The 24,427-nt window shown below is 39.2% G+C and overlaps 1 protein-coding gene across 3 annotated transcripts in view; it reads left to right on the plus strand.

The window, feature by feature from the left end:
- PTGER3 (prostaglandin E receptor 3) overlaps positions 1-24,427 on the plus strand; it is a 194,872-nt gene that overhangs the window by 50,432 nt on the left and 120,013 nt on the right. Inside the window, exon 3 of one of the 3 annotated variants that reach the window (XM_014345714.5) lies at positions 22,716-22,807. The exons of the other annotated variants lie outside the window; for them this stretch is intronic. Coding sequence (XP_014201200.4) covers positions 22,716-22,807 — 92 coding nt within the window. The remainder of the gene's footprint in view (positions 1-22,715; positions 22,808-24,427) is intronic. 3 annotated transcript variants of the gene reach the window in all.

Here is a 24,427-nt window from a genome sequence, read left to right on the forward strand (position 1 = left end):
CTCCTGCCTCAGCCTCCCAAGTAGCTGGGATTACAGGCATGCACCACCATGCTCAGCTAATTTTTGTATTTTTAGTAGAGACAGGGTTTTATCATGTTTGCCAGTCTGGACTCGAACTCCCAACCTCAATTGATCTGTCCTCCTCGGCTTCCCAAAGTGCTGGGATTACACGCATGAGCTACCACGCCCAGCCAAGAAATATACTTCAAAACATAGAAACAGGCCAGGCGCGGTGGCTCATGCCTGCAATCCCAGCACTTTTGGAGGCCGAGGCGGGCGGATCACGAGGTCAGGAGATCGAGACCATCCTGGCTAACATGGTGAAACCCTGTCTCTACTAAAAACACAAAAAAAGGCTGGGCGCGGTGGCGGGCGCCTGTAGTCCCACCTACTCGGGAGGCTGAGGCAGGAGAATGGCGTGAACCTGGGAGGCGGAGCTTGCAGTGAGCCGAGATCTCGCCACTGCACTCCAGCCTGTGCGACAGAGCGAGACTCCGTCTCAATAAATAAATAAATAAATAAATAAATAAATAAATGAAATACAAAAAAATTAGCCGGGCATGGTGGCAGGCGCCTGTAGTCCCAGCTACTCGGGAGGCTGAGGCAGGAGAATGGCATGAACCCACGAGGCGGAGCTTGCAGTGAGCCGCGCCACTGCACTCCAGCCTGGGTGACAGAGGGAGACTCCTTCTCAAAAACAAAAACAAAATAGATACAAATGATTCAGTAAATGTTTAGGGAAGATTTTAAAGTTTAAAATAATTATAAGGAACCAATACCATTACTTAAACAGGGAAGTTTTTTAAAATTTTTTTAAATCAACAGTAAAATTATTCTTAAAGACATTATTTTGTCTCAGAGAGTAGGATAGAATGGGTATTTTTTTTTTTAGGTAAGTCAAGCCTAATTACTACTTAACTATTCAACCTAATTCTTAACAGGATTAGAAAGAGTTACATCTCTTTTAAAGCACAAAAAACCAGACACTCACATCTTTGTTGGAAATGCTGAAATTTCTGGCATCATTAATCGTTCCCTGAAGACGTCATTTCAGTGTGCCACTGTAAACTCCAAGGTTTATAGCATCATCAATAAGGAAGGCAATGAGTAGCCTTATGGAAGGGATTTGGGGATTTAAAGACATAAATTTGAAGTATGGTTCTTGACTTACCAGCTGTGTGACTGAGTAGGTTTTAATCTCTTTCAGCCTCTGTTTACTCATCTATAAATTGGAGATAACAACACCTATTTCACAAGATAGCAAGGAAATGAGATAATACGTATATATAAAGCCCAGTAGGAATGCAATCATTTATAGACAATATTAACATCAAATAACACTAATTTCCTTTCCAGAACCATATTTAGGAGTTATATTAGTTGAATAGTGATAAACGTAAAATAATATTAATAGTGAACACTTATAAAAGTATTTTATACTTTCTAAGGCATTTTACCATCTGTAGTTTTATTTGATCAAATTTTTAGTTAGCTAGGGAGTGTTGTTATTATTCCTATTTTATAAATAATTAAATTGAGATTAAGACATATATCAAAACATCATGTTATTACTATAATTTTTACTTGTCAATTAAAATAATTCTAAAATTTTTTTAAAGAAAGACTAAGACTAGGTGTAGTATTTGGATGCTAGAGTGAAACTTCAGCTCAAATATCACTTTCATACTTTCTTTAGAGTGAGTTTCTTACTCCTTCTAATCTCAGTTTTCTCATTTGAATAGTGGAGATAGTAGAGTGTCCTCGACTATCTATTTCAAGAGCAGAGACTTAGAGGGTCCTTTACTACTTCCCCACTGCCCACTGTACAAAGCCCAAAAGCTTTAACTTGTTCAAAGCTCTCAGTAAACCAATCCCAATCTACCATTCCAATTTTTTTCTGGCAACACTGATACCAGCCTTTTTTGAATCCTCTTCCCAAACACATTATGCACATTCACAATTCTGTTTCTAGTGTTTACTTTGCTTAAATGTTAATTTCAATGAAGAAAATTCTGCTCATTCATTAAAGCCCAGCTCGAATGACACCTACCCTAAGAGTTGTTTCCTTATGCCTGATTCAGAATTACTGATTCCCTCTTTTGTACATCCATAAGCACCTCATTTATGCCTCGGTGATTACTTCTCACTGCTCTACTTATATTACAGTGAGCTGTGGGTGATTCTAGCTCCCCCACTGGATGGTTACCTTCCTGAATGAAAGACACATCATTTTAATCTTAGTGTCCCAGTCCCTCCCACTTCCTCTCCTCCGCAGACCTTCAGCTTCCAAGAATGTGAAGGCTTTGAATTATAGATACACAGTAGACATACAAATACTTATTAAATTGATTTAAATGACCAAACAAAATAGTACAAATAAAAAAAATGCAATGATGTCCCAGAAGAGGTTTTAGTTTTTAAAAATTAAGTTTTGGCTGGTCGCAATGGCTCACGCCTGTAATCCCAGCACTTTAGGAGGCTGAGGGGGGTGGATCGCAAGGTCAGGAGATCAAGAATATGTTGGCCAACATGGGGAAACCCTGTCTCTACTAAAAATACAAAAATTAGCCAGGCGTGGTGGTGCACACTTGTACTCCCAGCTACTCCGGAGGCTGAGGCAGGAGAATCACTTGAACCCAGGAGGCGGAGGTTGCAGTGGGCCAAGATCGCACTACTGCACTGCAGCCTGGTGAAACTCTGTCTCAAAAAAAAAAAAAAAATTAAGGTTTACAGACTTACCACACTGATTGATACAGCATACACTACATGTTTCCGTAAATAGTTAACTATAATTAGGGACTGAAATTAGAGATAATGGCATCCAAACTTTTGGCATGCTTGCTATTCACAATGCCTCTTTTTCCATCCCGGTAAAGGTCCCTTGGTGTCACCATTGGAGAGAATATTAAGTTGAATGAACTACTAGTCTTAGTGGGTGCAACACTTCTTACGTTCTTATATTAAGTTTCTGAGGTGATGTGAAGGGAAGACAGTTTTTGATTAATTCAGATGTCTGCAATGGCCCTAGCTGGAGAATGGCCAGGCTGAGAGGTGAGCAGCCAGGCTAGAAGAGAGAAGGGTAGCTGTGGTTGGCAGGAACAGAGCAACTGGCAAAGAGCAGAGCAGCCTTTGGCCGCAGGGTCTAAACCCACATCCTTGCTCCCAGCCCTTTTGGTAACACAGCTATGAAGTCAGAGGCTGATAAAGAGTGAAAAAACACTTTCCTTCCAAGAACCAAGAGCCTTTGAAGAAAACTTCTGACCACCTCCTTTTGAGGCACAAGGAAGTTGAACAGGGTTTTGATCTGTTCACATTTAGAAATTCTTTTTGCTTCCTGCCATGTGTTCATATCACTAGACTGCAGTTTCTCCATCAATTCTTCTTATTGTTCACTGCATCCCTTATTCTTTCACTCACTCGGTTTGCATTCAGCTTCTAATTTCTGCTTATTACTATACTTAACCACAGTGGGGATGCAAATGCCCTCGAGGAGCAAAGAATGCAAGTAACACATCTCAAAGACTGGAAAACTCCAAAGCACACCTGAGCAGCCTCCCAGTCATTCCTGAAAATCTTTCTTCTGAGCTCTCCAGAGACTACAGAGCTTTTTGTTATTAACCCTCTTCACCTACACCTCAGTTTTGTTAACGGGCTGCTGCAAAAGGAGAGCCTAACATGGTTAGACATTTTAGCCTAACTGTACAAAATGTAGACTTCTGCCCAAGACCAGTTCACTTTTCAATACTTGGTGAATTTCTCAGAAAATGAGTATAGCATGATTCCTCTAGCTTTTAGGGTGTCATAAGCTCTATCGCAGAGACATATTCACCCATGTCCCATGTATACACATGCACTTTATAAAGCAAACCAAAGACCCAGGAGTCTTGCACTGTCTCTCTAGAAGTTTTCCCTTTAACAAGGACACCATCTGTGATACATCTGCTTTCTTAGTGGGGGATATGTAACAAACGTAGGACAGTAATACTGAAAAACAAATGGTTTAAAGATGAATGTGTTCCACTATGCAGAAAAAGAGAAGTGAGGTTCATAAGAGAATATCTGGAAGTGGGAAGAAAGTAAGTATATCCAGATCTATATCTAGATATACTTGTTAGAAGAGGGAATTTAACATTGAGGGACCTCATATCTAATTTTATTGAAGAAGAAAAACAAGGTTAATTGAATTTATTTTCAAGTATCTAATGAAATTAATCTCAAAAAGTTCTACCCAGGGCAATGTTGTTGTTATAAATGTTTTGGGTCTTAGTTATACTGTTGCTATAGTATTCAAATTAGCATGGATGATCATTCATCAAATGCTTCGAAGATGGTAGTCACTGTCCTAAATGCTTAGAAGCTGCATTTCTCATCTCTGCTTCTCAGAGGGAAATATATAGTGTAGGGTGAGGCTTTAATTAGTATCTTTTATTTGGTTGAGCCCTAAAGGAAATCAAGTAAAATGATGAAATCGATGTCCTTGGTTGCTCAAGTGTTGCCTCTTTTCTCTCTGTAACACTAGGCTGTTTCCACCTGAGTGCATGGTACAGAAAAGAGCACATTTTGAGACATGAAGCTGCTAGGTGTGTCTACACAATTGGTTACATAGGGTCCTGTAGCTGAAAGAAACAGTAGAGATCATTGAGTCAAAAGGACTTCAACTGGTTCAACAGAGCGCTATCTTTAGTAAGGGGTGAAGGGTTCAATTTTGAACAACATGTGGGCCGCTATAACAGCAGCCTAGGCTCAATATCTCCCTTTTATCTGTTGTGTATATCAGGCTTTTAATTAGGATTTCATTTAAAGAAATTGCTCTGCTTCCAAAAAAACAAGGATATCAACCACAAATTCAGTTCAACTGAGAGAGTTTAAGTGGCTTGCTCAAAGTTGCATAGCTCCTTAGAGGCAGAGCCAGCTCTAGAACTCAGGCCTTCTGACTCCCAGACTAACTTCAGCCTTGATGCTGTGTTTGACAACTATCTGGATGAATAAAGAGCAGGGATTCTGGAGCCAGACTACTTGGGTTCAAACCCCAGTTCATTTACTTACTAGCTGTATGACTGAGGGTAAATTACTCACCCTCCTCAGGGCTCAGTATTTTCATTTGTAAAGGTATTAGTACTTTCCTCTGGGATTACTATGAACATCAAATGAGCTAAAATGTGTAAAGCTTTTAGAAAAGTGCTTGATATTTAGTATAACCAATTAGATATAGCCTATTATTGTTGTTTAAAGGGTTTCCAAAGCTTTCCTTACCCTATAGGATCCACCATAAGACCTATAATCTAAGAATTTTCATTTCTTTGAGCAAGGACACAAAAGGCCCTTCTTAGAAAGTAAATGCATTATCTGAGTAATAACACAGTAAATCACTGTCACTCTCTCATATCTCATAAATAATTATTTCCATTACCTCTAGCCACTTAGTAAGGCCATAGAGGAATGGGACATAGAACAGTTAAGCCTTAATGATGAGTTAGAGTTAGGATTTCTTTGGAAAAACCTGGGAAAGACACGAAGGGCTGGGAGGGAACGAATCTCAAGAGAAGACAGACACCTGAAGCTATTGTAGCCCATTTCAAAATTCTCTTCTGGGCCCACCTCAGAGACTGAGGCACGGAATGCATCTCCCTGCAGTTCCCAGAAAGGACTGGTGTCAGGGTCTCCTTGTGCTCACTCCCTAGAAACCTTCCCTCCCTGTCTCACTCCACATATATTCTCTATACCCTAGTATTCTGGCTCAGAGAGTGTAATGAAAGAAGCCGTGGAAAACTAAAGAAAGAAAGCAGGCTTATAAGGGAAGACTGAGGGTTTGGAGAGGAGAGGATAAGAGAGGAAATGTCTCACCAGTCAGCCTCGGGGATAGTGGGCAGAGAGTGAGTAGGGTTTCCAAGAAAGGAGCAGTAAAACCAAAGTGTAATGTCCACAGGCCAGCTCCTCTTTCTCCATGTTTCCTTGGACTGTCAAAAGTGTGAGGGTAGGGCCAAGCCCTGAGTATATATCCTTGCAGAGTGTCTTGTTTTTCTAGATTGTATTGGAGAGCGGGAGTTCTAATGGTATGTGTGTGAGTGTCTGAGAGAGAAGAATTGAGTGAAGTTTAAGGTTAGGTGACTTTTATTATTAATCAAATGGAAGCCCAAGGTCAATGAGAAGCACATTGGAAGGAAGCCTATGAAGCGAATGACGTTCAGAAGGCAGTTCTCAACAATAAATTCAAATAACCTGCTTTCTTTTGAGCAAGAAATTAAATGTTACCTTCACTATTTGTGAAACGGAATTGTAGCATTTTTCATTCTGCTCCAGGTAAACACAGATAATCTAGTGTTTTTATTGCCATTAATATTAATCTCCATATTATATGATTGTGGAGTGGTACATATCAGTTAGTTAAATATTTTAGTTCCAGCCAGGTGCAGTTGCTCATACCTGTATAATCTCAGCACTTTGGGAAGCTGAGGTGGGAGAATTGCTTGAGCCCAGAAATTCAAGCACAGCCTGAGCAACACTGTGAAACCCGATCTCTACAAACATAAAAATTAGCCAGGTGTAGTAGTGTGTACTTGTAGTACCAGGTACTTGGGAGGCTGTGGTTATGCCACTGCCCTCCAGCCTGGGAAACAGAACAAGACCCTGTCTCAAATATATATACATGTACATACATGTATTTATATGTGTACATACATACATGTATATAAAATGCATATATGTGTATATGTGTATAATATATGTATATATATTATACATTGATACATATGTGTAATAGATATAATATGTATTTTATATATATATATGTGTGTGTGTGTGTGTGTGTGTGTGTGTGTGTGTGTGAGACAGTCTCGTTCTGTCGCCCAGGCTGGAGTGCAGTGGCGCAATCTCAGCTCACTGCAAGCTCCGTCTCCCGGGTTCAAGTGATTCTCCTGCCTCAGCCTCCTGAGTAGCTGGGACTACAGGTGCCCGCCACCACGCCTGGCTAATTTTTTTTTGTATTTTTTAGTAGAGAGGGGATTTCACCGTGTTAGCCAGGTTGGTCTCGATCTCCTGACCTCGTGATCCGCCCAACTCGGCCTCCCAAAGTGCTGGCATTACAGCCGTGAGCCACCACACCCACCTGTATGTGTATATATATTTTCACATATGTACACATACATACATGTATTGTATATCATGCCCAGAAGCTTGATGTGTATATACACACATCCATACATGTATGTATATATTTTCACATATATATTTTTACAAATACATGTATATATGTGAAAATATATATGCATGTGTGTGTGTGTGTGTGTGTGTGTAGGTTCCATTGACTGGTAATATGTTTTTGATAATTCAGAAGGCACTTCAATATTTTGTAAGTCCAGGGGCATTTTTACTACCATTGATAACTGGCCAATGCTATCAAAGTAAATGCTGCTATGTGAAATGTCTGGATGCTTGATTCTGGGTTGAAGAAATTTTACTGCATATAGCACTTGGATTTCAATCAGTAAGTGAAATATTCTAACTGCACAGCCTTCTATAATTTGTTAATAAATTTATTTTTATTTTCAGTCTCAGTCCAAGTGCTTCTCAGCTAGTTTCAAAATAAGCAGTTATGAGTTAGCCAAATACACATTCTCAATAATATTGTTTTAGCTAAAAATATTTGCATACATGTAGCTCATGAAAACTCAGACATCATAAAAATAAAATTATCCTGCAGAACCATGAAAGTAAGAAGGTAGAGAAAATAAGTTAATGCAGGCAAAAAAGAGTCCCTTTTAAAAGGTAATTATTCCAGAAAACTGAAAACAGAGTGCCTCTCCCAGTGAAACATAAGTGAGCACCAAAATGATTTTAGTAACAACAATAACACTTTGACATACATTTATTTTATTTGATTATCCCAACTTCCTTGCGTAGAAAATGGAGCTGCTGTTATCATTATCCTTATAACCAAGCTTTATAAAATTTAAGCAACTTTCCAGGTCTGTAGTGAGTTAAGTAAGCTTCAAGCATTCTGATTTCTGTTCTGAGCTCTTTCCAGTGCCACTATCTGTATTGTAAACCCGGTATGAGGGCAGAGCAGATTTTTATTACACAGTAGTATGATACTGTGTCACCTCTCCTCTTTAAGAATGTCAAAATATTGTACAAGTTTTGGGGGGGGAATTACATGCAAACAGTTTGAAATTATCATGGAACTTCTGGGCATGATACACAATAAAACCAGCCTCCTCATGTTAACTCCCAAAGCCTTGGTGACTGAACATTTTAGGTAATTAACTTCATTTTAGGCTAGCTATAATGAAAGCTCTTGGTTTCCTTTATAAGTGTGGCTTCTCTTCACATTACTTTAAGTTTTCTCTTGATAAATGCTCAGAATTTATTCTGGCTGATGGGATGACTTTATCACTATGTTAGGTTTTGGTCAGCTTCAGAAAAAAACAAAAAATAAATAAAACAATGATTAAAAGAACACAGATGGGTATCTCTTTCCTATTTATGTAAATTCTGGATGTAGATAGTCCAGGGCTGATCTGGCTACTTCCTGGTTATCAGAGATTGGAGCTATTTCTAGCTGTCATTCTTAGTTTACATCCTCATAATCCAATATAGCTGCTCGAGCTCCAGCCATTATTTTGCCTTCTGGTCAGTAGGAAGGAGGAAGGAATAAAGAAGGGTGTGCCTCTTTCCTTTAAGGAGAATTTTAGAAGTCTCATCACTTCTGCTCACAAATAATCGGCTGGAATTTGGTCACGTTGCCACAGCTAACTGGGAGAGAGTCTGGAAATGCAGTGTTTTAGTTGGTATCCACCTCATAATCAGGGCTCTGGTAGAAAGAGAGGAGAGTGGATGGTAGGAAGCAATTGGAAGGCTCTGCCATAGTCTGAGAATGGTTCCTTATTTTATGTACCCATATTGCATGACTTTGAAAACTTCCTATGGGTTATTTTATGGGAAAGAATTTATCAAGGTTTTGCTTGAAGATCACAGTTACTATGTTATTAAGAATAAGAGAAGCTGAATGATAAGTAATTTGCTGTATTACTTCATATTTAAAATTAAACAACTGAGTTTTTAAACACTTTTATGTAAGATCCAGATTCCAAATGGTCATATTGTGACTAATGGGGCTTTAGTCATTTTTATTTTGATACTCCTGTCCTGAGAAATGAGAATGCATTGTGAATTTAGACGCTTCATAACCACTAACTACATACAATTTACACTACATAATGAGAGCTGTTTAACAATAAAACATTTTTATCGGTGAGGAGTCAAAGCTTTCTTTTAATACCTAGCACAGTGTCTTACACATGAAAGATACGTAATCAATGAGTGCTAAATTGAATTGACCTTCACTAGTCAGTTGAATTTATTTATCGGATGTATAAAAGACCCTTGACAGCTTCTGCTAGTATCCAATCATTATTCTTATGGCAGTGTCACACTAGCTGGGATTTAATTTGATTATATTGGGTGGTTGTGGTTATGCCTATGCATAGCTGGGACCACAGGGAACAAATCACTTCTCAGCTGTGTTAAGTGTTTTGCCCCTGACAGTGACCACACCTGCAGCTTCAGGGACTAGGAAATCCTCCAGAACACTGAAGTGCATAGAGATCAATCAAATCAGCTCTTACTTGGAGAATAAGAATCGATTTATCATGGAACTACTTAGTGCAATTACCATATTTATTATAGTCTTTTATTTAATCCTTCTCAATTATTGATGTGCTAATATACTAGAAGAGTGCATTTAATATTTTCTTTTTATCTGAGCTATATTTCTTGTAATTTACCTTGTAAAAAGCTGTAGATAAAATTGCAATGAGACCCTTGATTGACTCCTATTACTGATTATACAACAAAACATAACTTATACGTTTTGTCAGACTTAATTTGTCTTTAGACATATATTCTTAACTTGTTTGGAATTAGAATGGCTGTTCTTATTTGACACTGTTTCCATTTCCTTCCTGGTCACCTTTATAATACATCAAACTGGAAAAGAAAAGGCTCACATTCACAGATTTATAAAGGGGAGAACCATAACCATATTTGTTTAGGGCCATTGATATCTGTTTGGCTCTTAGAGTCTCTGTTTTTGCTAATGGCCAGGGTGAAAATTATACAGTGTACAACTAGGCTGTAATACAATTATAGTAAATACTAATTGTAAAATTAATACAATTTTAGGTGCTTAAAGATATCTGCTTAAAATTTTTCTAGAAAGAACAAAACTCTTACAGATGTTTGGTCTCTGCTGGCTGGAGCAGGAGCTAGGAGGTAGAAGAATAGGAGATGGGTTCCTGATCTTGCAGTTGAAGATATTTTATCAATCCATTATTTTCTCATTTAGGGTTAATTCAGTCTCTTTGAGGCAAATGTTGTCTTTCATGGTTTCTCCCAGCACGCCCTTCCCTTAGCCAAGATGGCATCTGTGTGAAGGAGAAAGCTCACATACCCTTGTGATAATGCAGGTAATTGAAGGGAGGCAGCTTGTCAAAAGCAGGTCCTGATCCTGCCCTTTGGGTCCTCCCTGAAATCCCCAGAATCAATTGTTGTCTTGCCTGGTTGCTAGACAGCCACTGGCATCCACCATTGATTTCAGTGCTGGTGAAATCTGGGAACAGTTTCCTCAACATGTTCTAGCCTTGTGGTCCTGCTTCCTTGACCCCACTGTCATCTCAGTGGCACAGAAGACCCTTGAGGCACAGCCACTTCCTTCCTCCAGTCCATTGCCTTAGGCTCGTCCCCTCATAGGAACTGCTGTCTCTGCCATGGCGTTACAGGAAAGGGGTCCCAATCCAGATCCCAAAAGACAGTTCTTGGATCTCAGGCAAGAAAGACTTCAGGGTGAGTCTACAGAGTAAAGTGAAAGCAAGTTTATTAAGAAAGTAAAGGAATAAAAAATGGCTAATCCATAGAAAAAGCAGCCCCGAGAGTCGATTGTGGCCCATTTTTATGGTTATCTCTTGATGATATGCTAAACAAAGGGCTGAGTATTCATGCCTCCCCTTTTTAGACCATATAGGGTAACTTCCTGTTGTTGCCATGGCATTTGTAAACTGTCATGGTGCTGGTGGGAGTGTAGCAGTGAGGATGACCTGAGATCACTCTTGTCGCCATCTTGGTTTTGGTGGGTTTTGGCCAGCTTCTTTACTGTAAGCTGTTTTAACAGCAAGATCTTTATGACCTGTGTCCTGCACTGATCTCCTATCTCATCCTGTGACTTAGAATGCCTAACCGTCTGGGAATGCAGCCCAGTAGATTTCAGAGTTGCTCTTGTTCAAATGCCTCTGACAATGTCATCTTAGCCCTAATCATAGCTGTGACAGACTGCCACTGCTACTACTTGAGACCGTCACTACTGTTACTGCCTGAGACCGTCATTAAAAGACTGAACAAAGTGACGAACATAGAAATGAAAACTTAAGACAAAAGTAACTATTTTAAGGAAGGGTCCAGGGGAAGAAGAGAGCTCCCTGCTTCTAGCGAGCAAAGGCAGCCCTTTGTATTTATTGGGTAGAAAGAGCAGGGAGGAGGAGGTAACGACTGGTCAGCTGCTTAATTGATCACAGGTTCACATTATTACTAACAGGCTTCAGATTTGCCTAATCACAAGAAACACTTGTGCCTGGATTGTGACTGCCCTCCTGCAGTCCTTCTGGGTGGCATACACAGTTTGTCAGTTTGCCAACATTCTGCATTTATGAGAAACAGTTTGCTGTTTACTCATATAGCCTCCAGTGGTACACTGAGTTGATCACAACTGTTACTCTTTCGGCCTCCAACAGTAGCAACTCCATGGCAGTCTCTTTGGTGTTCAGCTTTCCACTGCCTTCCATAAGCCCCAGGGAGACTTCAGGGAGGCTGGAGGAGAGTCAGGGAATCATAATTGGCTTTCTCCTTCATGTCCACACACGCATGCAGTGACACCTCATGAGCCTGTGTACTAAAGAGCTTGTGACCATTTCTTCTTTCTCTGTGTGTTTCTGTTCTTTCTCCCGCTTCTGGATTTTGACTCTGAGGCCATCGTAATGGAGAAGTAAGGATGTTATCTCCTACTCCTCTTTCTATGCTGTCTCCTCTTCTAGCACTAGAAGGATTTTGTCGGCAAAGGCCCTTCCTTGCAAAGGTTTCCTCCTGCTGCTGAAGTTGGCATTAGCTCTCCCATTTCCCTAGGGCTGTCGTGATGGAAGGGTTTCCATGAGAGTGGGGAGGGGATGGAAGACAATATTATCACCAATTCAAGAAAATGTATTTGGAAGTTTTTGAAGATTTAGAGTACATTTTTGTTGTTTCACTAAAATATCTCTTTAATTTTTCTAAATTGTATAACTTTATTCTTAACTGTTTTTGGAAAATACATCTTTTTCTTATTTTTTTCCTTTAAATTATCAACTAAGATGTGAGTTCTTGGGCTTTCCTTATTGACTTAAAATTTTTTAAAAATTTTATTTCTAGAGACAGGGTCTCACTGTGTTGTTCAGGCTGGAGTGCAGTGGTACAATCATAGTTCACTGCATCTTCTAACTCCTGGGCACAAGGGATCCTCTCATCCTCCCACCTCAGCCTCCTGAGTAGCTGGGACTATAGGCTCACACCAGCACACCTGACTAATTTAAAACATTCTTTTTTGGTAGGGACAGATCTTGCTGTGTTGCCCAGGCTGGTCTCAAATTCCTGGCCTCAAGTGATCCTCCCACCTTGGCCTTGCAGAGTTACCCTTATTGTTTTATTAGTAGAGCAATTTTGAATAGTTAGAATAATTTTGTTAATTTAATGAATTTTTTTTTTTTTTTTGAGGCAGAGTCTCAGTCTACTGCCCAGGCTGGAGTGCAGTGGTATGATCTTGGCTCACTGCAATCTCCATCTCTCTGGTTCAAGCGATTCTTGTGCCTCAGCCTTCCAAGTAGCTGGGATTACAGGTGTGTGCCACCACACTTGGGTAATTTTTGTATTTTTAGTAGAGACAGGGTTTCACCACGTTGGTCAGGCTGGTCTCAAACCCCTGACCTCAGGTAATCCACACATATTGGCCTCCAAAGGTGCTGGGATTACAGGCATGAGCCACCACACCCAGCCTTAATGAACTTTAATAATGTTACTATTTGTGTCGATTAGCAACATAGCAGATAGTCACAACAGCTAAACCATACAGAACATTTTCTATACTCAACCCAAAGGTTGTGTGTACCGTTCGTCTTCCGGCCAGTTCAGGCTTTCCATGGCAATAAATCCCTGGGGACTAGGACCTTTCAGGAAGCAGCCTCTGGTTAAAGTCTACTTCCAGGGATATGGCTGTTTCCTCATGGTTCTGAGAGCCAGGAGGCTCTACTTGTGGAACAAACTGACCAAATTCAATGAATCAGGAAGTGACAAAGATAGTTCAGGGAAGGATTAGTCTCTAGATTACTGTATTTTTGATACCAATAATTGTTCTTCCTTTTGCTTATTTTACCTTTATAGAGCTGGGAGCACATAAAAGATAAGGCAGGATGTGAATTTGACCAGGTGTGCGTGGTTATCACCAGGCTTAAAGAAAAAAATATCTCCCTTTGACATATAAAGAGCTTCTAAATCAGACAGCAAATCATAACTAGTGTCACTCAGTGTCAGGCATTGTGCTGGGTTCTTTAGAGTTACAGAACATTCATGATACAGTCTGTGATTTCAAAGAGCTTGAGTCTTGTTGAAAATATTATCCATTCATTCGCTAAATATTTAATGAGTTCATACTATGGGAGAGGCACTGTGATATGTGGGCATAGAGCAGAAACAAGGTAGATTTGAACCCTGCCTCAATGGAACTGATAATCAAGTGGTACTGATATTCAATAACTGACTCTGGATGTTTCCAAATATCCCCAATTCTAGCCATAGAAAGTTCCGTTGTTTTTTTTTTTTCAGATTAATTAAAAAACTCAAGCACATCCTGGGTGACTTCATGAAATGCAGTCCCTCTCGAGCACTCTGATGATTCCAGGGAGTCATTAGGTTCTGACCGTCACCTGACAGGTCTCTCTCTGGGCTATGGTTTTGCATTTCCACAGTTCCCTTCAGGCTCTCTCTGATCTGTTTCTCTAGGTGGCTGTCCTCTCTCTACTGTGCTTCTAATCAGTCTGGGGAGCCTCCTTTTTTTATTCTTCAAAGCTTCACCCTCATAAAGCTCCTTATTCACTTAGTTGTTTAGCCTCTTTTTAGAAATTTGTGATTTACCTTATTTTTAATTGACAAATAATCACTGTATATGTTCTGTATTTATGGGGTATGTTGTGATGTGTTGATATATGTTTACACTGTGCAATGATTAAATTAAGCCAATTAACAACTCTATCACCTATTTATGAGTCTTTACTGAGAACTTCAACTGAGCCAAGGGTGAATGGGGAAGGAGGAAATGAAAAAACAGTGAAATTTAAAAAGCAGAGATAACTACTCCTAATGTTTATTGACTGCTCCCTTGCATAGATGTCCACAAATGGACAGTAAATTTTTTAGCTCTGCTAATATGGAGTGGGAGACAGAGAGGAATGATGGTGGAAACATGACAGGAGACTTGTGGCCCATGAAATAGATGTTTGTCTTTATTTTAAGGCTAATAGAAAAATAAGAAGCAATTTTACAAAACATATATGTTGGGATGTCTGTGTATGTATGTGTGTAATGAGCAGGCTCTCTTTAGAAACAATTGTGTGGAGAATGGCTTAGCTACCAATATTAGGTGGCATACACTAGATGCTGGATGAGCAGGAGCAGTGTCATATACTGGTCGATGTTTTCCCTCCCAAATCTGACAGTAGATCTGTCAGACATCAGGAATTTCTTCCCAACAGCCTGGGGGGTAGAATACTGCAGTCCAGTCACAAATGATATTCCCAAAGTGAGAGGCAGCAGGTGTAAGACTGAGCTTATTTATATAGCAGGTCTGTGTGATTACACACAGTATTGTAAAATATACCTGGTAGAATAATTTCATGGAGAAAAAGTCCCTCTTAACCTGGTATCAGAAGTAGATGTACAGGGAAGTGAATGAAGTTGAAGTTTCAAAGTCTCTCACTTTCACAGGCCTTTTCCTAGGGACCTAGCTTTATATTCATTTTATTAAAGAAAGTTTTGTACTCTTCAGATGCCACAAAACCTGGATCCACCTCTGTCCAGTATAGTCCCCAGGTATTCATGAAGAAAGTGGAATTTGAACTTGCCCTTGAAAGAAAATTAGTCTGTGCACATGTCAAAAAGAATGGGAGCCCATTCTGAGTGAGGATAACTGTGGGGGCAGCATGGAGGGTGCACTGAAGGGCCATGAGTCAATTGATTGATGGGTACCAGGGATCACTAAAGCAAGTGTCGGATACCCAAACTCATCATCTAAGGTGTTTGCATTGGTTTGTTATTTACGTTCCTTGGACCATAGGAAATAGATCAACACTTATGTTAGCTTAAGCAAGAGGAGGTTTATTGTAATAGAAACAGCATTATGGGCCATGCACAGTGGCTCATGCCTGTAATCCCAACACTTTGGGAGGTTGAGGTGGGAGGATCACTTGAGCTGAGGAGTTAGAGACCAGCCTAAACAACATAGTGAGATCCTATCTCTACAAAAAATAAAAACATTAGCAGGGTGTGGTGATGCATGCCTGTAGTCCCAGCTACTTGGAAGGCTGAGGTGGGAGGCTTGAGCCTAGGATGTCAGGTTGTAATGAGCTGTGATTGTGCCACTGCACTCCAGCCTAGGTGACAGAGACAGACTCTGTCTCAAAGAAAAGAAAGAAGGAAAGAAAGAAAGAAGAAAGAAAGAAAGAAAGAAGAAAGGAAGGAAGGAAGAAAGAAAGAGAGAGAGAGAAAAGAAAAGGAAAAAGAAAAGAAAAAAAAGGAGAAAGAAAAAGAAACAATATTATGGCTTGGAGTGTGTAGGCTGGAGTTGGAGAGTAGATTAAGATCCTGAAAATCAACAACTGGAGTAAATGGAATCTCTTGCCTATTGTCCACCATTATTGGACCCAGTTATTTTCTACTTGTCATAATTATGTTTCTATTAACAGTTGCCTATTCTTTCTCTGTATTGTCAATATAATTCCTTAGCTTAATCATCTTCTTCCTCATGGCTCTGTTCCTGATACTAATCTTCCTTATTTTCTTGACATTCTCAAAAAAGGAAGTCTCTTATAAGGTCACTGTTCCTTGACTGGCAAAGTCATAGATCAGTGGCTAACCTGTTGCTTGAGCTTGCACACCTTGTCCAATCAGGTATGCCTAAAATGTACAGAATCTTTGCACAAAATAGGCGACCTGTAGTTGCCCCTTCAGAAGTTGTGGGCCAGGGAATTTCCCTTACAAGAACCTCTAGGTGAGGCTAGCAGAATAAATGGCCTGTCTGTTATGGCTGAAATAGGAATAGCTAATATTTTCTGAGTGCTTACTTTGTGTCATTGCATCAGATTCTGTTCTAAGTGCTTTATATACATTAACCCCTTTTTTAAAAATTTAAGAGTCAGGGTCTTGATCTGTCACCCAGGCTGGAGTGCATTGGTGCCATCATGGCTCAGATTCCTGGGATCCCTCAAATTCCTAGGCTCCAGGAATCCTCCTGCCTAGGTCTCCCAAAGCATGGGGATTACAGACATAATGGGCGGCCTGCATTAACCCTTTAATCCCACCAACAATCTTATAGGGGTAGTTACAACCTTTATTCCCATTCCACCAAGAAGGAAACTGAGGGCCAGCAAGTTGCAGTAACTTGCCCAAGGTCACGCAGCTAATAACTGGTGGAACCAGGATTCCAGCTGGGCAATATGTTCTAGAGTTTACCCTTCTTCCTGCCTAAGGTTTTTGGCTATCAATCCCCCCAAACTATGTCAAAGTCGCCACTTATTTGAAAGTGGTAACAGTTCTATTTCTCCAATTGCCATCCACCCCTATCCAATCTTAGTCCAAAAGTGAAACATCCACAATAACTAGCTGTATTTGCTCGCTGCCTTCCACTCTTGCTCATTCAGTGCTGTCTTTGTTCAAGACTTCCCCGCCTCCCTTCCAGTTCTTCTTTTCATGCTCTGCACCTCCTTATGAAACCTCAACTCCCCTCAATTACTTTAATATTTCCCCTTTCTGTGAATTCTTAAGGCTTCTACAATCTGTGCTATTGTGAAGAGACCAGTATAACTGCATTTAAGGTCTATTATCTTAAGAATATATTTTGATGTTGTAGAAAGAGAAAAACACAGAACCCCCTTAAAAGATGAAGATTCAAGAAGCAGTGCTAGAAGTTACAAAGCCTAGTAACTGTATAATCTCTTTAGATAGTGAGGCTGTAAAAACTCCAAAAGATGAAATTAAATTGAGGAGACAGTTGTAAGGCATTGGAGTCTTTAATATAGTTTGAGTTGATCAGAGTCTCACGAAGTGGAGTGAGAACATTCATTGGAAAGACGGTCCCCAGCCTGCCCACTTTGTTTCTCCAGGCAGTTTGAATTCTGAGAGGAAAGATAAGAAAGGAAGGAAACTTTGGAAAGTAAGAAGGGGAAACCGTTTATTTTTGTTGTTAGTGTGATATAGCAGGCCCCGGACTAGAAATGATGGCTCACACCCAAAAGACCAGCAAGTAAATAATGACAGTAGATAACGTGCCAGCTGTACCCATTTCCTCAGAATTTTGCTGAAGTGACAAATCTGTCTGTATTCACTGTACAGAATAACAATTAATTTTTTTTATGAAAGCAATCTTTTTACAGCTAAATCATGAATTAGGCACCAGAAGCCTGGTTTCTAGTTTTGGTTCTAGGTCTAGATTTGAGTAAGTCAACTTCACTCAGCTTTAATTTTTTTTTCACCTATAAAATAGAAATAATATCTACTCACTTATAGACATTGGATATAAAAAATGTAGAAGAAATCATTCATTCAAACACCACATAGTAATTAAACCACGTTGGGGCTGACTCTGGTTTACTCACTGAGGGTCCATCAACAAACAGAAACGTGAAAATCTCTGCTCTTGTGGGGCTCACTGAGTAGTATAATTGGCTAGCTCACATGTTTTAGTCTTTTAACACTGCTCAGTTATCTATACTTTCATTTCTTTAAGAAACAAGCATTTGATGAATAAGGTATGTTCTAGGGTATTTATGCGTGGATTAAATCTACAAATCTATTATTGGGCCTAGTGATAGAGCAGAAAGAGGAAGCTAGATTCCAGATAGGACTTTGCTGCAAGCTAGCTTTGTGACTGTAAAAGAAAGTGGCTTCATATCCTCATCCATAAATAAGAGAGTTGGATTACATCATCTCCAAGGCTCCTTTTAGCTTTAAAATGTGCAGTTTTGTTTATGCCCACAAGGATCACTACCCTCTTGGTTGCAGCTGGCATGGTGCCTAAGAAGAACTTGCCAGTGCTCAGAATATACCCTGCAAATTCTAACAAAGTAGATGATGGTGAACATCACCATCCTATGCTCTGGAGTGTGACTATGTGCCATTTTCTATTATTTCTTGTTATTTCAATTGCTTCCCAACTAGAGTACACACTCCTGCAAGGCAGGAATCAAGAAGTGCATTATACATATTATTATCCAGATCAGGAAAGACTCCTCTGATATCAGAAGCCTGGATTTGTATTTCTAAAATTATCTATATTTTCCCCCTTGAGTAGGTCAAATGCTGCTCCTACTACCTTATTAATTTTTTGTTTTGCTTATTAATTTGACCAATTAACCATATTTTATGTCACGAACAATATAAAATTTAGTTCTACCCTTATTAGAATAATGTGTTCATTCCAGCTTAATGAAGTTTCATTATACTTGCATAAAAAGTGGGGGGAGGTTTGTAAATACTAGAACTTAATATGCAATACAGGTATATCTAGCCTGAGTACTACAATCAAAGATGAGAGCATATACCAAAAGTTTCTAAGAGACTAGTTTTATTAACACAGGAATGAAAACCAATTATAGAATTTGGAGGGAGTGAGGCAGTAGAGTGTGGTTAGGACATGTGTTTTGGAACTAGACTGCTGGCATTTGAATTCAAACTCTGCCACTCATCTGGAGGTGACCTTAGGCAAGTTACTTTACCTATCTATGCCTCAGTTTCTGCATATCTCAAGTGAAGATGATAAGAGTACCGATTACAAATAATTAAATGAATTATTATTTGTAAAGTGTTTGAACAGTTTCTGACAAAGGGAGAGGACCTTCTAATTCTGGTCAGTTGTTTAGGAGGGAGCTAAAAGGAGAGGAATTAGGAGCAACTGAGACTGCTGGTGTTAAAGGAAGGCAAAACATTAGACTGCACTTGGAGGAAGGAGTAGAGACAAACAGTCAAGCACAGGTGTTTGTGTGTATTGGTTTCCCAAGACAAGGGAAACTTCCACATATCTGAAAGTGGATGGAAAGGAGCCAGTGGTCAGGAAGTTGGAAGAGGGAGGGGATAGCTATGGAAGCAGGATGACCTGTAGCAAGGACTCAAGTAATCAGAGGTGAAGAGAAGGAATTCTAGGATGGTTTTCTCTTTTTCCTTCAAAATCTAGCTAGCTTTATGCCAAGTTACACTTCTGGCCTTGAAATTCTGAAGGTGACAGCACAGACCATCATAGTCCTCAGTTATTCAGGATCAAGCAGTGGATGGGGATAAATTAGTGAGCTAGTGTGGGTGAGCAGAAAGAACTATTAACAACATGATGGAAAGTAGCTATAACCCTGTGGTACAGCTGGGTCATTCTGGAAGGAATCTCGTAGATAAACTAGCATAGTGTTCAGCCCACAGAGACAGCATGGCTCTGTGAATACAGGCATCAGGCATCCTCAGCTAAACCATAAATGGCCACAGGGTCCACAAACGAGCCATAGCAGAAGGCCAAACAAATGAGCTATGTTTCTGGAGTCTCTATTTGGTGTCTGTGACGTGCCCATTTACACATCAATCTTCTTTCAGAATTGCCATAGGAAAATAATTTGGCCCAAGAGTTAAATTCAAATTGGAAGATCAACACCGACCCTCCCTCCAAATACGCAGTTAAATAGCCTGAACCACCTTAACTGAATTATTTTGAAATATCCTGTAACACAGCTTAGTAAATAAAGCTGTCTAAATTGAAATCTTTGGGCTCTCACATCCAGAGGGAGGATAAAGTTTGCTGGCAGATTGGATATCTTATATACTTGGCAATTTGGGAAGAACACAGCAGAGCTGCAAGTTTAGTTGAAACAAGAACAAGATTTATTTCAGGCGGGAAGATCCTAGGCAGCATAAAGGAAAATCTTTATGGCTGCAAGAGCTGATATGTCTAAGAGAGGCTCGTTAGTACCTGCTTATCCTTATACTTTCAGGACAGGTCATATTTGGTGTGAATGAAGATCAGTGTATTAAAGGGTTTAAGCATGAAATGAAATTAAACGCAAAGGAGCTTGGCATCACCTGACATATGGTAGTCTTTATCTTTTAGAAATGGGAAACTTTCAAAGATATTTATGATTTGCCAAGATTTGCCTTGGAAACAATATGCAGGATATGTTAAAGAGAAGGAAAACTTGGGTCAGAAACAGTAGTAACAAGGCTGTTAGTAGATCAAATCATATATAATCCCCAATATACAACAATTTTTTAAAAATGGAATTTATTTTTTGGAGCAGTCCATAGCAGAATTGAGAAATGCAGAGATTTTTCACAGATCCCCCTGGCCCCACATATGCATAGCCTCCTCCATTATCAATGTCCCCTACCAGAGTGGTATGTTTATTGCAATTGATGAATCTACAATGACACCGCATTCTTACCCAAAGTCCATAGTTTACATTAGGGTTCACTCTTGCTGTTGTACATTCCATGGGTTTGGAAAAATGTATAATGACGCGTCCACTATTATGGAATCATAGATTAGTTTCACAGCCCTAAAAATCCTCTGTGCTCCACAGACGGTGCCACTAGGGAAACATACGCTTCAGAACTCTTGGCTGTTGACAAACTACCTTGCGGTGCCTCTTCCTTTAGGTTTTTTTTTTTAATCTCCTGCTATTTGACATTGTACAGGTATGTGATATCGAAATTCCTACAGCTGTAATCTGCTTCTAAAGTTTAGCCAACAAATAATGCAAGCCCAAGGGCATTTCCTTAGTTAAAGCAGGCCTCTAAATAAGAACCAAGCAGCATAATAGCAGGAAGAGGAACCTAGTTGTCAGCTAAGGTGAGAACTTATCCTAACCAGATCGTTCTTTAGCAGATGGAGAATCTTCTCACATAGGAGTACAAAGGGGGCTTTGAAAGTCTTGCAGACAAAAAATTTAAAAAGACCCCAAAAACCTGTTCTCCTTTCTCCTCCAAGTCTGACCACTCTTCCAGAACCATAAAATTTCTGTGCAAATTGCCACTAAACTTTTTCTGTTTGCTGTGGAATAGGTATTGGTCAAAGTGTAATTTTTGCTGCAAAGAAAACATGGCATTTTATGATTCTTCACACAGCACTGCCTACCTAAAACAGAAATCATCCATTTGCTTAACACAGTTAAAGATTGGAAAACTATATGTCTGTCTGGACTGCTTGTATAATGCCATGCCACTTAAAATGGCCGTGCTGTTTAAGATAATCTTAATTAAATTTTTGAGGAAAAAAAAACTTTAGAAAGCCAATTAAAAAAGACTGAAGAAACACTGGATTTTATTTCTTTCTCCTTTCTCTTGTAACAAATTTTTATGAGGAATTCATTTTATTCTGTCTTTTTCTTATAAGACAATTACTGAGAAGTTTATAAAAAAAGGAATCATTTTTCTGCTGTGACATCCAATGAATTTAGGAGATGTGTAATATGGAGAATGCTGTTGAGGGATGGGCCTCAGGACTGGCTGTGCAGCATTGTCCACTCAGGCCACAAATGCTTATCCACCATGATTTCTGTGCCAGGCACCATGGTAGCTGCTGGAGACTCAGTGGTAAGCAAAACCAGGCACAGTTCCTGCTCTTGTGAAGCTTATAGCTTAGGTACAATGACACATATTCAACAAATAATCACACACATAACTATACGTTTCATATGCCATGAGTTCCTGAAAGAAAAAATAGTAGATGTCATATAGTGAGGGACCAGTCCTAGTGAACAGGATGTTCTCCAAGAAAGTGATTCTCCAAGTTGAGATCTATCAGATGAGTAGAAGTTAGCCAGGTGATGAAGAAATGGAAGCATACTGCAGGCAGAAGAAAGTGCAAGTACAAAGGCCCTGAGGTATAAAGAAGGATGACAGTGTTCATAACGTTCGAAGATGGCTAGTGTAGCCTGAGCGTGTAAGATCAAAAAGGCAAAAAGTTTGAAAAGAGTCTGAAATTGCATCCCGAGGCCAGATAAAACAGCCTTTGATGTCATGTTAGGAATTCTATTCTTTATCCCAGAGCAATGGGAAATCATGAAAAATAATCAGCTGGAGGGTGGTTGAATTAGATTTCCCTTCACCAATCACTTGAGGTCAATGAGTTCTTATTCAGCATTTAACAAGTGCTGTGATAACTTCCCCAGTCATATCAGACATGGTCTCTGCCTGCAAGTGGTATTTGATGCATAAGTGTAGGAGGAAATAAGTGTGAGTCAAAGCATGGAAGTAGAAATGAGATGGTCCTAGGAAGGTAATATCTAAAACATCCATATTAATCATAGCCAATGTGACTTTGATATGCAGGTTTTGGTTTTGCTTTTCTTTAAAAATACTCAAGGAAGTGTGCTGTGAAATCCTCTGTCTGTTCACAGATCAGGTACCACACAAACAACTATGCATCCAGCTCCACCTCCTTACCCTGCCAGTGTTCCTCAACCTTGATGTGGAGCGACCATTTGGAAAGGTGAGATTTAGAAACTGCCGGGATTTATAGCATAGCCTTCCCCCGTATCTCTGTTCTAATCGGAGTTGATGCTACAAAGGCAGACCATCTCTGAGAATTAAAATGCAAATTAAACATATACATCTGATTAAGAGTGCTAGATTCCTTAGAGGAGTTGTTGTTTTTAACTTTACTTAAGTTTCCTTCAACCAAGAGTTTTTTGAAACTGGCTTGAGTCTGATCTTGTGACTGATCAAGTCTCTTGCCATGAAAGAATCTGTAAGTCACTGATTTTTTCATAGTAAGGACAGTTTCCAGGAGTATGTTAAGGCTAGGCCACTCCTATTTTAATTAGGTATCAGAATCCAGCGTGTTCGCCATATGGCTCATATGGCTAGCACACTCTTAGTCGCATTTTTGATTAGATCTATTTTGAATAAAACATGTACTTCAATGAATGAGTACTCTAAAAGGCAGAACTTAATCCCAAATGTCATGTATGATTGGCCATATCAAATTTTGAGCTTTAGTTTCTTCCCTCAAGCACCTCTTTTTAGTATTTCTGTTAATGGCTAATTGAATGGAAAGTCTGCTGGGAATTATAGCATTGTGTGATTTTTTTCTTTTTAAGAAGGACTGTGAAAAGGTTTATTTTTTCAGAGATAACACAGTTGACTTATCAAATGAGTTGAACTCTTCATTTTAGTGAAAAAGCATGCTCATTTTATTTTATTCTCTGGGTAATGTCAGGTACAGTAACGCCTCTGCTCGGTACAAGTTGTTATAACGGATATGAACATTCAAGCAGCTCAATTTCTTTAGACATTTAACCTCATGGTTGAGGGAACTGAGAGAATTTTTCCTGTTTTTCAGAGGAAGAGATGAATGTGTTTTTTCAATAGAGATATATAGTGTGCCACTTACAGGATAAGAACAAGCTGGTTGATTCTGGAAAACAGCTTAAAAATCATGAGGCCAATACAATTTTTACTCAACTCACATTTATAATCCTATATCCTTCCCCACATCTATCTATCTATCTATCTATCTATCTATCTATCTATCTATCTATCATCTATCATCTATCTATCTATATCTATCTATCTATCTATCTGTCTATCTATCTATGTCTATAACACACACACACACACACACACACGTGCACACTGGGTACTGTTTTGCTGTTAATACAGATTTCCCTAGAAAACCAATGAAGGGAAACGAAGAGCGATACCTTGTTTCCATCTCTTTTTTGGTAGGTTCACTCTAACTCCATTTTTAATTTTTTAAAGTAAATCTTATTATACTTTTGCTCAGTTACAAAAATAAGCCCTGTTCTCTATGGAAACTTTGGAAAATGATGAAAATTAGAAAGAAAAGCAGCTTACTAAACTTTAGTCTCACTAGTCAGTAAAAATTCAGTATCATGTTAGTGTATGTTTTTCTATTCTTTTTTCCTGCAGTTTTTTAATTTTGTTTTACATACTTATGTTAATATTATGATATACATTTTTTAATCTTGTTCTCATTTTATTTAGCATAAAATAAGCATTTCTCAGACTATTTGCAAATTCTTTGTGAAGCCATTTTAATATTTATGTAATAGGTTATCTAAATAATACACTGTAGCTTACTTAACCA

This window comes from Pan paniscus, chromosome 1, assembly GCF_029289425.2.
Source record: "Pan paniscus chromosome 1, NHGRI_mPanPan1-v2.0_pri, whole genome shotgun sequence".
In the NCBI taxonomy this organism is placed as follows: Eukaryota; Metazoa; Chordata; class Mammalia; order Primates; family Hominidae; genus Pan; species Pan paniscus.